The 13,331-nt window shown below is 46.7% G+C and overlaps 1 protein-coding gene across 1 annotated transcript in view; it reads right to left on the minus strand.

Moving 5' to 3' along the window:
• Positions 1–3,812: 3,812 nt before the first annotated feature.
• LOC120998952 (squalene synthase-like) overlaps positions 3,813–13,331 on the minus strand; it is a 71,170-nt gene continuing 61,651 nt past the window's right edge. Inside the window, 1 exon segment of the mRNA XM_040429827.1 lies at positions 3,813–4,194. Coding sequence (XP_040285761.1) covers positions 3,982–4,194 — 213 coding nt within the window. The 3' untranslated portion in view covers positions 3,813–3,981.

Consider the following 13,331-nt stretch of genomic DNA (forward strand, 5'->3'; position numbering starts at 1 on the left):
CCGGACATTCGGTGGCGTTTTATGGCGGCCCTGCAGTTACCTCCGCCTCGTGTGTGTTAGGCGCCATTATTGGAGGAGCCTGATCTTCTGGCCGTGCGGGAGAAGTCGCTCTGCCTCTTGTTTTCTTGCCCATGCTGGTCAGGAATCGATCCATACGCTAAGGTTGGTATCTGGGTGGCTTTGCTTGTCCGGTTCCCGACGGTGCACAGGCAATGTGAGCGTTTTAGATTTCTATCGCTACGGAGCTCTTATGCCTGACGTCTTCACATGTCGGCGCCGGAACCGGAAGTCCTAGAGGGGGTCTGTTACTTAAAAGGTCTTTGCACTGCTAAAGAAATGAGCATAAAATAGCAAAAATCAACTTCATTTAAGAATTTTATGTAATAAAAATTGAAACACATCGTATAACAACCTCACAATACATTGGCTCCATGTCCTCCTGTGACAGCGCACACGCAGATTTCTGCGCTCTAACCAGTCATACAGAGGCGTAGCTATAGGGGAAGCGGCTGCTTTGGGGCCAGAACTCAGAAGGCGACCACCAAGGAGGAGGACTAAAAGATTTTATTGTCAAGGCCCCCTCAACAGTATTATACAATGACATTATATACAGAGACACTGTAGGAAACTGACCAAGCGGCTGCTGGGCCTCAGAGCGCAATCTTGACTAGCCACAAGAGTGCGGGTTGCACAAGAGGAGGGGGTTGCAAAGAAGTTGCTGGGGGCGGGGAGGGTTAAAAAAAATTGCTGTGGGGCCCAGTCATTTCTAGTTACACCACCGCAATCATGAATAGGCATGCACACTGATGGTAAACCAAATATGCCAATATAGAGAACAACAAATAATTAAAAAAATCTTATAGGAGGCACTTTGTATAGGTTTTGATCAAAATGCATGTCCACTCACCACATCAAGGCGTCCTATTTTGAGTGGGTCCCTACTTTAGAGCTAGGCACAGCACCACAAGGCAACTGGACTGGGACTGAAATTCAGCCCTGGCATTTTAAAACAGACAGCAATAAACTGAGAAGCGACTTCGCTCATCCCTAATTACAGTACACAAGATGACACAGTAATCATAGTCACTCCAGCAGATACAGTGCATTCAGAAAGTGTTCAGACCCTTTCACTTTTTTCACATTTTGCTGTTGCATCCTTGTGCTAAAATAAAAAAAAAGTAAAATCCCCCCCCCCATCAGTCTGCACTCAATACCCCATAATGACAAAGTGAAAACAAATGGTTTGATATCGAAAAGATGTATGATCCACAATGCCACTTCTGCACAATAAAAAAGTAACCCCCAGACCCCAATTCTGTCTACACTAGGTATTCCTGCTCCCTCGTACAACAAACGATATGAGATGCAGCTATATCACCATCTGCTAGCTGCAGCTAGAATCCTTATAACAGCCAGCTGGATGACCACCACTTCTCCATCCATAGCACAATGGTTAACCAGATGCGACCATATCTTTAGAGTAGAACAACTAGCTCATTGGGAACAAAACACACCACATATGTTCACTCGGATATGGAACCATCATAGAAACTTCTCATCCTCTTTGCTAATTTATTGAAAAGGAAAAACTAAAATCTTGCATTGACATAAGTATTTGGACCCTTTATTCAGGACTTAGTTGAAGTACCCTTGGCAGTGATTACAGCCTCCAGTTTTCTTGGGTATGAGGTCACAAAAATTCCACACCTGGATTTGGACATTTTTCGGTCATTCTTCTCTGCAGATCCTCCCAAGCTCTGTCAGGTTGGATGGGACCAGGTGGACAGCCATTTTTAGGTCTCTCCAGAGATGTTCAATTGGGTTCAAGTCAGGACTCTGGAACACTCAAGGACATTCAGAGTTGTCCCTAAGCCACTTATGTGTTGTCTTGGCTGTGTGCTAAGGGTCATTGACTTGTTGGAAGATGAACCTTCAGTCCAGTCTGAGGTCTGTATCAGGTTTTCATTAAAAATATCTTTGTACTTTCATCTATTCAACTTTCCCTCAATTATGACCAGTTTCCCTGTCCCAGCCGTTGTAAAACACCCCTGCATCATAAAGCTGCTAGCACCATGCTTTACTGCAGGGATGGTATTAGGCAGATGGTAAGCAATGCCTGGTTTCCTCCAAACATGACACTTACAATTAAGGGCCATATAGTTCAGTCTTGGTTTCTCACAGTCTGAGAATCCTTTAGACTGGTTTCACACGGTCGTTGCAGAAAAAGATGCGGGTGCGTTGCAGGAACATGCGCAATTTTTCTGCGCGAGTGCAAAACATTGTAATGCGTTTTGCACGCGCGTGAGAAAAATCGGCATGTTTGGTACCCAAACCCGAACTTCTTCACAGAAGTTCGGGTTTGGGTTCGGTGTTGTGTAAACTGTATTATTTTCCCTTATAACATGGTTATAAGGGAAAATAATAGCATTCTTATTACAGAATGCATAGTACAATAGGGCTGGAGGGGTTAAAAAAATAAATAAATAACTCACCTTAATCCACTTGCTCGCGCAGCCCGACTTCTCTTCTGTCTTCTTCTTTGAAGAATAGGACCTTTGATGACGTCACTGTGCTCATCACATGGTCCGTCACCATGGTGACGGACCATGTGATGAGTGCAGTGACATCATCAAAGGTCCTATTCTTCAAAGAAGAAGACAGAAGAGAAGCCGGGCTGCACGAGCAAGTGCATTAAGGGGAGTTAAATATTTTTTTTTAACCCCTCCAACCCTATTGTAACTAAGCATTCTGTATTAAGAATACTATTATTTTCCCTTATAACCATGTCAACCCATCCCGATTGTCTCCTAGCAACCGTGCGTGAAAATCACACCGCTTCCGCACTTGCTTGCGATTTTCACGCAGCCCCATTTACTTCTATGTGGCCTGCGTTGCGTGAAAAACGCAGAATATAGAACACGCTGCGATTTTCATGCAACGCACAAGTGATGTGTGAAAACCAATGCTCATGTGCACAGCCCCATAGAATTGAATGGGTCCGGATTCAGTGCGGGTGCAATGCGTTCACCTCACGCATTGCACCCGCGTGTAAATCTCACCAGTGTGAAAGGGGCCTTAGATGCTTTTTTGCAAACTTTCATGTGTTTTTTTTATTTTTTACTGGAGGAGAGAATTATTTCTGCCCATTCTGCCATAAAGCCCAAATTGGAGAAATGCTGCAGTAATTGTTGACCTTCTGGAAGTTTCTACCATCTGCACACAGGATCTTTGGAGCTTAGCCAGAGAGACCATTGTGTTTTTTTGTCATCTCTCTTAGGAAGCCCCCGCCTCACTCGGTGACTTAGTTTGGTGGGGTCTCTAGCTCTATGAAGAGTCCTGGTTGTTCCAAACATCTTCCATTTAAGAATTATGGAGGCTTCTATGAGCTTGGGAACCTTCAGTGAAGCAGACATTGTTTGTACCATTCTCCAGATCTGTGCCTCCACACAATCCTGTCTCTGAGCTCTACAGGAGGTTCTTTCTTCCTTATGGTTTGGTTTTTGCTCTGATATGCATTGTCAACTGTGATAACTTATATAGACAGGGGTGTGTCTTTTCAAATCATGTTTAATCTTCTTCAATCAAGGCTCAAAGATGATCAAGAGAAATGAGGGGGTTCCCCACAACTAAATTTTAGTGGTCATAGTACAATACTTATGTCCATGCAAAATATTACTATTTCTTTTTTAATACATTTGAAAACCTTTCTAAAATTCTGTTTACACTTTCCCATTAAGGGGGATTTATTGCAGACCGAGAGGAAAACTAGATTTTTTTTTATTTTAGCACATGTCCGCAACATAACTAAATGTGAAAAAAGTGAAAGGGTCTGTCTTAAGACTTTCCAAATGCAGTGTAGTTAGGTTTGGCCACCATATTGATCACAGACTCTCTTCTATTCCCAACCACCAGCTACAATTCCGGAGTGTGCGCGCGGGAGTTACTACTATATGTTGGGCTGTATTGATGTAGGTATGATGATCACTGGCCTGTGTGCACCTCCTCCGAGGCCTGGACCGTCCTCAGGTACTGCCAGCTGAGGATGGCTAAAAGTATCACACATGACAGGTAAATGGGAGAGAAGTTGTGGTGGGATGCCAGAGGGCCATTGCATAGACTCAATTTCTTGATGGTGGAGACAATGTTCTGTGTGCATTCGTTAGAGGGGTCTGTCAGGGGGATCTTCTGGTAGATCTGAGGAGGAAAAAAAAAAGAATGAAAGTTTAAAAGTCAAAGTAATGTTGCAGAGCTGATGCATAGCTACAAATCCACTGCATAGATAGAGAGTATAACATTCTGACTGCCTGCAGCCACCACTAAAGGGAGTTTACTGCATACTGCTTAGCCCCTGGTTATATCAAGTCCTGAGGATAGGGGAAAACTGTTAGGTAGGGTTCCGACCACTGGGAGGCCTTATTGATCACAAGAACAAAGGTCCCTTACCCTGAGGGGGCCTCTCGAAAGGAATAGAGCTGGAGGTTGAGCATGCTCAATGCTGTTCCATTCATCTCTATAGGACTCCCATAGACAGACTACTACAATGGCGGGAAGCACGGTGGCTCAGTGGTTAGCACTGGTGCCTTGCAGGCATCCTAGGTTTGAATCTGACCAAGGACAACAACTGCATGGAGTTTTATGTTCTCCCCATGTTTGCATGGGTTTCCTCCGGGTACTCCAGTTTCCTACCACACTCCAAAGACATATTGATAGGGAACTTAGATTCTGAGCCCGATTGGGGACCGCTTGAAGCGGATGTCTGAAAAGTGCTGCAAATTATAGTAGTGCTATATAAGTGCATAAAATAAATAAGTCCTCATGATCAGCGGGTCGGACATCCACTGATCTAACAGTTATCCACTATACGGTGGATAAGAGATAATTTGATATACCCCTTTAAAGGGGTTGTCCGGGAATACACAGTTTCTAGCAGCCTTCCTTACTGAAAGGATCAGACTTATCTGCTCTATGCCACTCCGGTCCTCCGCACTGGCTCCTGTGTCTCCACCTTTTGGTCCAGGGTTTACTTTCTTCCTCCCCAGCATGGTCACCTGATCCTCTCCAGCCAACCGTTTCCAGTTGGCAAAAAAGGATCAGGTGACCATGCCCATGTTAGGGAGGAAGAACACAAACCCCAGACTGAAAGATGGAAACACAGGAGCCAGGACTGAAGACCAAATCAGCGTAGAGCAGGTAAGTATGATCATTTCAGGGTCATGGCCTGGCTTTAATGGTGTGAGGATGCACATCTTCTGAGCCCCAACATTATCCTACTTGTATCCTGACCATCTGGCACCTGTAGACCTTCAGCATATCTGGACTGTGTTTCTAGGGGTTCTGGAACCTGTTGTGTTTAGCAGTGTTCTCTGACTAGCTACCCTGGTTTTTGTGTCTGTGGCAGTTGCGGCTCTGAAAGTCTGGGACTGGTAGTAAGGAGTGGCACTAATTGTATCCACCTGACCAGCTCCGCTTGACCTCTCTGGCGTGGCACTTTGGGGAATTGTGAGTTGGGACCTCTTTAGTGATGAGTAGCCTCTGGAGCCGGCAGTGCAAACTATACTTATATTCCAAGCTGCAGACCTCCTCCATGTGGTCTGCATCGTCTTACCTCCCCTGCTTGCTGCTCTCTTCTGTCTGTGGTTGAACTTTGGGGCTGTATCCTGTCCACTCTGCCTGGAGTGGCGATAATTTTCTGAACGTGGGGTGGGTGGGTGACTGGACACTTGTGTGCTTATACAACTCTGGACATAGTGCAAGCAGCTACACAACTCAATGCTTATTACTCGACATTGCCTTCTGCAATGGTTACTTGTTCTTGTCATCACCCTCTAATTATATACCTAGCTGGTTTGGGGACTCGCTCTGGTAGACAGGATTAGCGGACGCAGTATAGCGGCAACAAGTTCTTTGGATCAAACAGTTCAGTGTTTTATTCACACTTTAGGCAAGTGAGAAAACAGTCTTATTCAAACAAAAAGTCATCTTGCGGTGTTGGTGGTAATTCACACCATGAGGCAATTCTGCCTCAAAGAGTCCTTGCTGAGAGCAACACCAACCTGTTTTTACGCCAAACAGGTAGCAAACCTTCATTCAGACACAAGGCTCCCAGATCCCAACACAGAGACCTGGCTTCTGAGCCCAGCTGCCTATTTAAGGACAGCCAGGTGCTGCCAAAACCCAGATCGGCATTTAAAAAATTTAAAATCTGGTCCGGTATTTGACCTCACCTGGCTGTAAGTTAGCCCAGCAGCACATGCTGGAAGGAAAATACCTGTTTTCCCAGACCAAACTTCTCACTGTGTCACATACAGTCGTGGCCAAAAGTTTTGAGAATGACAAAAATATTAGTTTTCACAAAGTTTGCTGCTAAACTGCTTTTAGGTCTTTGTTTCAGTTGTTTCTGTGATGTAGTGAAATATAATTACACGCACTTCATACGTTTCAAAGGCTTTCTTTCATAATCACTTCTTGGAGTTTGTCAGAATTAGTGGGTTTTTGTTTGTCCACCTGCCTCTTGAGGATTGACCACAAGTTCTCAATGGGATTAAGATCTGGGGAGTTTCCAGGCCATGAAAATGTCAACGTTTTTGTCACCGAGCCACTTAGTTATCACTTTTGCCTTATGGCACGGTGCTCCATCGTGCTGGAAAATGCATTGTTCTTCACCAAACTGTTGTTGGATTGTTGGAAGAAGTTGCTGTTGGAGGGTGTTTTGGTACCATTCTTTATTCATGGCTGTGTTTTTGGGCAAAATTGTGAGTGAGCCCACTCCCTTGGATGAGAAGCAACCCCACACATGAATGGTCTCAGGATGCTTTACTGTTGGCATGACACAGGACTGATGGTAGCGCTCACCTTTTCTTCTCCGGACAAGCCTTTTTCCAGATGCCCCAAACAATCGGAAAGAGGCTTCATCAGAGAATATGACTTTGCCCCAGTCCTCAGCAGTCCATTCACCATACTTTCTGCAGAAGATCAATCTGTCCCTGATGTTTTTTTTTGGAGAGAAGTGGCTTCTTTGCTGCCCTTCTTGACACCAGGCCATCTTCCAAAAGTCTTCACCTCACTGTGCGTGCAGATGCGCTCACACCTGCCTACTGCCATTCCTGAGCAAGCTCTGCACTGGTGGCACTCCGATCCCGCAGCTGAATCCTCTTTAGGAGACGATCCTGGCGCTTGCTGGACTTTCTTGGATGCCCTGAAGCCTTCTTAACAAGAATTGAACCTCTTTTCTTGAAGTTCTTGATGATTCTATAAATTGTTGATTGAGGTGCAATCTTAGTAGCCACAATATCCTTGCCTGTGAAGCCATTTTTATGCAACGCAATGATGGCTGCACACGTTTCTTTGCAGGTCACCATGGTTAACAATGGAAGAACAAGGATTTCAAGCATCACCCTCCTTTTAACATGTCAAGTCTGCCATTTTAACCCAATCAGCCTGACATAATGATCTCCAGCCTTGTGCTCGTCAACATTCTCACCTGAGTTAACAAGACGATTACTGAAATGATCTCAGCAGGTCCTTTAATGACAGCAATGAAATGCAGTGGAAATTTTTTTTTGGGATTAAAGTAAATTTTCATGGCAAAGAAGGACTATGCAATTCATCTGATCACTCTTCATAACATTCTGGAGTATATGCAAATTGCTATTATAAAAACTTAAGCAGCAACTTTTCCAATTTCCAATATTTATGTAATTCTCAAAACTTTTGGCCACGACTGTACACCCCCCCCCCCCCCCCCCTCCTTGTTCAACCCTGAGGAGGTGAACACATGTCAGACAGTGTACACGGGACAGGGCATCCGCGTTTCCCTGTAAACAGTCTGCCCCGTGTTCCACCGAAAACTTTACGTTTTGTAGAGAGCGAAACCATCGGGTGACCCAGGCATTTCGGTCCTTGGCCTGGCTCATTCACTTGAGAGAGGAGTGGTCAGTCACCAGGTGGAATTTTCTCCCCTATTAATAATAGCGGAGAGATTCTAGTGCCCACTTGATAGCCAGGCACTCTCTCTACTATACTATACCGGGTCTCGGCTGGGGTGAGCTTACGGCTGAGAAAGACGAGATGCTCCTCCCCGTTAACCTCTGGAGACAGCACAGTACCGAGGCGTACTTCGGAGGCATCGGTCTGTACTACGAACTCCCCATTGAAGTCAGGCGTCACCAAAACTGGTGACCCGCACAGGGCCGACTTCAAAGTGGAAAAAGGCTCTTCTGCCCGCTCATCCCAGCGAACAATCACTGACTTGTGTCCCTTCAAGAGTCCTGTCAAGGGCGTGGCTAGATTAGCAAAGTGGGGAGCAAACTTTATGTAATAGCCCACCATTCCCAGGAATGACTTTATTTGCCCAGTGGTGACAGGTCAGGGAAAATTTCGTATCGCCTCTATTTTGTTCACTTGGGGTTTGATGACTCCGTGTCCAATGACATACCCCAGGTACTTAAAGTCTTTTCTAACCCTATCGCACATTTTTTTTTTGGGTTAGAGGTTAGGCCAGCTTTCCGAAGGGAGTCCACTACAGCCTGCACTTTGGGCAGGTGACTTTCACAGTCGTTACTGTGGATGACAATATCGTCCAGGTAAGCTGAAGCATACGGACGATGTGGACGAAACACAATGTCCATTAGTCGCTGAAAAGTGGTGGGGGCGCCATGCAGACCAAAGGGTAAGACCTTATATTGATACAGCCCCTCATGCGTGATGAAGGCAGTTTTCTCTTTGGCAGCTTTCGTTAAGGGCACCTGCCAGTACCCTTTCGGGAGTAACCTCTCGATGAGCTCTTCCACTTCGGGCATGGGATATGAATTGAATTTGGAAACCTCGTTACGTTTTCGAAAGTTGTGACCAAACCGCAACGTCCCGTCCGCTTGGGTATCAATACTATAGGACTGACCCACTCACTTTTTGACTCCTCAATGACATCTAGCTGCAACATTAGCTGCACCTCCTCCGATATGGCTTGTCGCCGAGCCTTGGGCACCCGGTATGGTTTTAATTGGACTTTTGCCTGAGGCTCAGTGACAATGTCATCCTGGATTATGGGAGTGCATCCAGGGAGGTCCAAGGACACATCAGTGTTCTGACTAATGAACTCCCTGGCCTCCTAAGTCAGTCAGCAATATTTACTGTGGCAGCCGCCTCTCTTGCATCAGACAGAGGGGCCGGTACCTCTTCTCTTAGAAAACCTGGCTGCGGGTTGTCTTCTGTACAGGTTTCTCTATCTTTCCATGGTTTGAATAAATTCACATGGTAAACCTGCTCCGGCTTTCGCTGCCCTGGCTGGTGTACCTTGTAGTTTACATCTCCAATTTTCTCGAGTACCTTGTAGGACCCTTACCACCTAGCCAGGAACTTACTGTCCACAGTCAGCACCAGAACCAAAACCCTATCACCCGGGTTAAAGATCCGGACCCGAGCCTGCCGATTATAGACCCGACTCTGGGCTCGCTGAGCTGCCTCCATATGCTCAATCTTGCATCTGGGTAACGTACTCGACACTTTTATGTGGAGTGGGTTGTTGTTCCCACGCTTCTTTGGCCACGTCCAAGAGACCGCGAGGGTGTCTGCCATATAGCAGTTCGAAGAGCGAGAAACGGCCGTCCGTAGTTGTTTTATGTGCAGCAATATAGAGAGTTTCCTCATCACCTTAGACATAAAAGGGGTCCCTGGGTTGGTCAGAACCTCTTTAGGAAGTCCTACTCAGGAAAACATCTCTATTAACTCCTTAGCTATGAGTTTGGCCGAGATATGTCGAAGTGGCACCGCCTACAGCTACCGAGTGGCATAGTCTAGGATGACTAAGATGTGTTGATGCCCTCTGGTGGACTTTGGTACTGGGCCTATGAGGTCCAACGGTCAAACGGTACTTCGATAATCGGGAAAGGTACTAGGGGACTACGGAAATGTGGCTGGGGGCTAGTTATCTGGCAGGTCGGGCAAGACTTACAAAACTCTTCCACTTCTTTGAATATGCTGGGCTAGTAAAACCGCTGTAGAATACAATCCTGAGTTTTCTGCAGCCCCATGTGACCCCCGAGAACTTGTTGGTGGGCTAGATCTAACACAAGCTTGCGATAAGCCTTGGGGATCACCAACTGTTCAATAGGTTCACCCCGTAGTTGGTTTAGCCGATACAACATATCTTGATGAACCACAAAATGGGGAAACACTGACTCTGTCCCAGGTTGCTGTGGTTCACCATCTACTATTAACACATTTTCCCAGGTGCGGGATAGGGTTGGGTCCCGACGTTGGGCGGTACCAAAATTATCCCCGGAGACATTGATGTCTGCCAATTCAGGACCCGGCGGCAAGTCCTCCACGTCTCCCACCATCACAACCGGCGGGGCTGTCTCCCCATCTTCCACCGAAGTGGCGGTCACCCCTATCGCTGGCCCTTCGATCTCAGGTTCCCAGGGGTCTCCCCCCTGAGCCAGGCCACTCTACTAGAGTTACCCCTGTTTCATGGGTATCAGTCACTCTTCTCGCAGGCCACAGTGCCGGGAAGCCTCTCCCTATTATGAGTTCATAATGTAAATTGGTGGAGACAGCCACCTCATGGGTCTACCTGCCGGCCACTGTGGACACCAGGGCGGTGGGATAGTCCTTTAAGTCTCCATGGATGCACATGACCCCGACTTTTCGGCCAGTATACTCGGCAGGCTGCACCAGGGAAGCTCTTACCAGGGACACCAGACTCCCTGGGTCCAGCAGAGCTACAGCCAGAGTGTCTCCCACTTCCACCTGGCACAGGTGGCTATTGTCTATAGTCTCTGGGGTACCTGTTGCACACAGCTTCCTGGCATACAAGGAGTGGTGGTAGCCATAGTTAGTATCCATGGGTTCGCCCCTATGGGGACAGTCGGCCCTTATGTGGCTAGGAGCTAGGTCTGTAGGGTATATATTAGGGATCGACCGATATTGATACTGATAATTTGTGAACTTTCAGGCCGATAGCCGATAATTTATACCGATATTCTGGGAAGATTCATTTTTGAAAAAAAAAAAAAAAATTCCTACACAAATCTGCTGAAAATTAATATGTTTATTGTTAACGTGTATTTTTTTATAAATCTTTCTTTTTCATTTATACTTAATATTTTTTTTTTTTTTTTTTTACTAACTTTTAGCCCCCTTAGGGACTAGAACCCTTGTCCTATTCACCCTGATAGATCTCTATCAGGGTGAATAGGATCTCACACTGTACCTGCTGCTCTGTGCTTTGTGCACACAGCAGCATGGAGCTGAACATGGCAGCCAGGGCTTCAATAGCGTCCTGGCTGCCATGGTAACCGATCGGAGCCCCAGGATTACACAGCTGGGGCTCCGATCGGAGGAGCAGGGGAGAGGGGATCCTGTGGCCACTGCCACCAATGATTAATACTGGGGGGGGGCACCTAAGGGGTTAACTACCGCAGATCGCAGCTATTGCTCATAGAGGTCGGGAGCCAGCTATGTGATTCTGCAGCCAGCTCCCGCCTCCTGTATATGAATTAATGAAAGACTTATCTTCATTGGTGGAGCGGTGGCCACAGCCCCTACCCTTCTTTTGTCTGCTCTCCTCTAATTGGCGGCAGCGGCAGCAGCAGCACAGGGGGAGGGAGACACTGCTTCCTTCTCCACTGTGCTGCTGAGGGAACACAGAGAGCGCTGAGAGCAGCGCGTTCTGTGTTCCCAATACGTTATCGGTATAATCGGCAAAATAGATGCCGATACCGATAACTGTCAAAATCCTGAATATCGGCCGATAATATTGGTAAAACCGATAATCGGTCGATCCCTAGTATATATCCCGGGTGGGTTTTGCTGGCACCAGTCGCCGGGTCTGGGGTGGAGATTTCTGGGGTTTGACTGCCCCACCTCCCAAAAGAACCCCCCTGTAGAGTCCTGATAGCCTCATAGCGTTCCACCAGGTCGACCATCTCAAGGGCATTACCAGGAGACACCTGGCCGATCCAGTGCTGGAGAGGGTACGGCAAAGTCCTCCAAAATACTGTACATCAGCTAACAGACGGTCCAGCATAGCAGTGGAACTCTATGCAGCCATTTTTTGCAACCGGTTTAACAGATCATAATACTGAGGTCTCGTGGGTTCAGCCGGGTTAAACTCCCACTGATGCACAAGCTGGGCCCGGACCAACACACTCACCCACAGTCTTGCAAGAATCTCACCCTTTACTGTCGTGTAATCGTCCGCTTGACCATCTGTTAAGTCGAAAAACACCTGCTGAGGTCCTGATGCCAGGAACGGAGTGTCAACTTCAGCCCACTGATCTCGGGGTAGTCTCTCCCTCAGGGCCACATTCTTGAACACCGCCAGATAGGTCTCAATGTCGTCTGAGGGGGGTCATCTTAGGGATTGCCGCACGGACTGCTTTTTGGGCATCGTGGACGCTGTGGGATGCTCCTGCCACTTGTAAAGCCATCACATGTTGCAATAGCAGCTGGTTGGTTTCCTGCTGCTGCTGCTTATTAGCCTCCCGCTGTTGCACGTTAGCTTCCACGAGGGCTTTCACGACAGCTTTATTTGACCTCACCTGGCTGTAAATCAGCCCAGCAGCACATGCTTGGAGGAAAATACCTGTTTTCCCAGACCAAACCTCTCACTGTGTCACACTGGGTCTTCCACAACCACCTATATATTAAGTCTTTCTGGTGTACTTTTCAGCAAACTCACTGAACCTGCATAAGCTGCAAAACCTGTGCAGCTTCTATATCCTCCAGCACCAAAACTTGTAGACAGTATGATGCAAGATGAGGAAGCGAGTAAGATTACTGTACGTGTGCCAATGTCTTTTGCCAGGTTCTTCTCACTACTATGATAGATCACTTGCACTCAGACCTCAATTGTCACTGGCATGGCACTGATAAAATACTGGACAGAACCATAGGTGGAGCACCAATTAAGGGATACTGAGGACATTGTCCTTGAGGGAGATAATATCACCCACACTCTCCAGCAGCAATAGAAAACTCTGCAGCCAAGAGATGCAGAAAACCACAGCAGATGGAACAATGTACGCTTACTAGGTATCAGAGAACGGGCAGTTGGACACTCATGGACACACAGTGAGACTAAAAAGTCTTTTATGGAATTTTCCCTTAAAGAACAAGTCTTGCTAGTGTGTCTCACGAGTTTACAACATGAAAATGAGGATTCAGTTGAGGGTAATATGACAAGTGATCATTTTAAGGTGTTGAACCCTCAGTTTTATCCTCTAAAATCTTGTATATCCACAGTATGGATGTCTTCCAAGAAACTATAGAAAAGGAACTTGCTGCCGTATATAATACGTGTCACAGATACTCATGACAATTTAAACACACAA

The sequence above is a fragment of the Bufo bufo genome, chromosome 4, assembly GCF_905171765.1.
Source record: "Bufo bufo chromosome 4, aBufBuf1.1, whole genome shotgun sequence".
Classification (NCBI taxonomy): domain Eukaryota; kingdom Metazoa; phylum Chordata; class Amphibia; order Anura; family Bufonidae; genus Bufo; species Bufo bufo.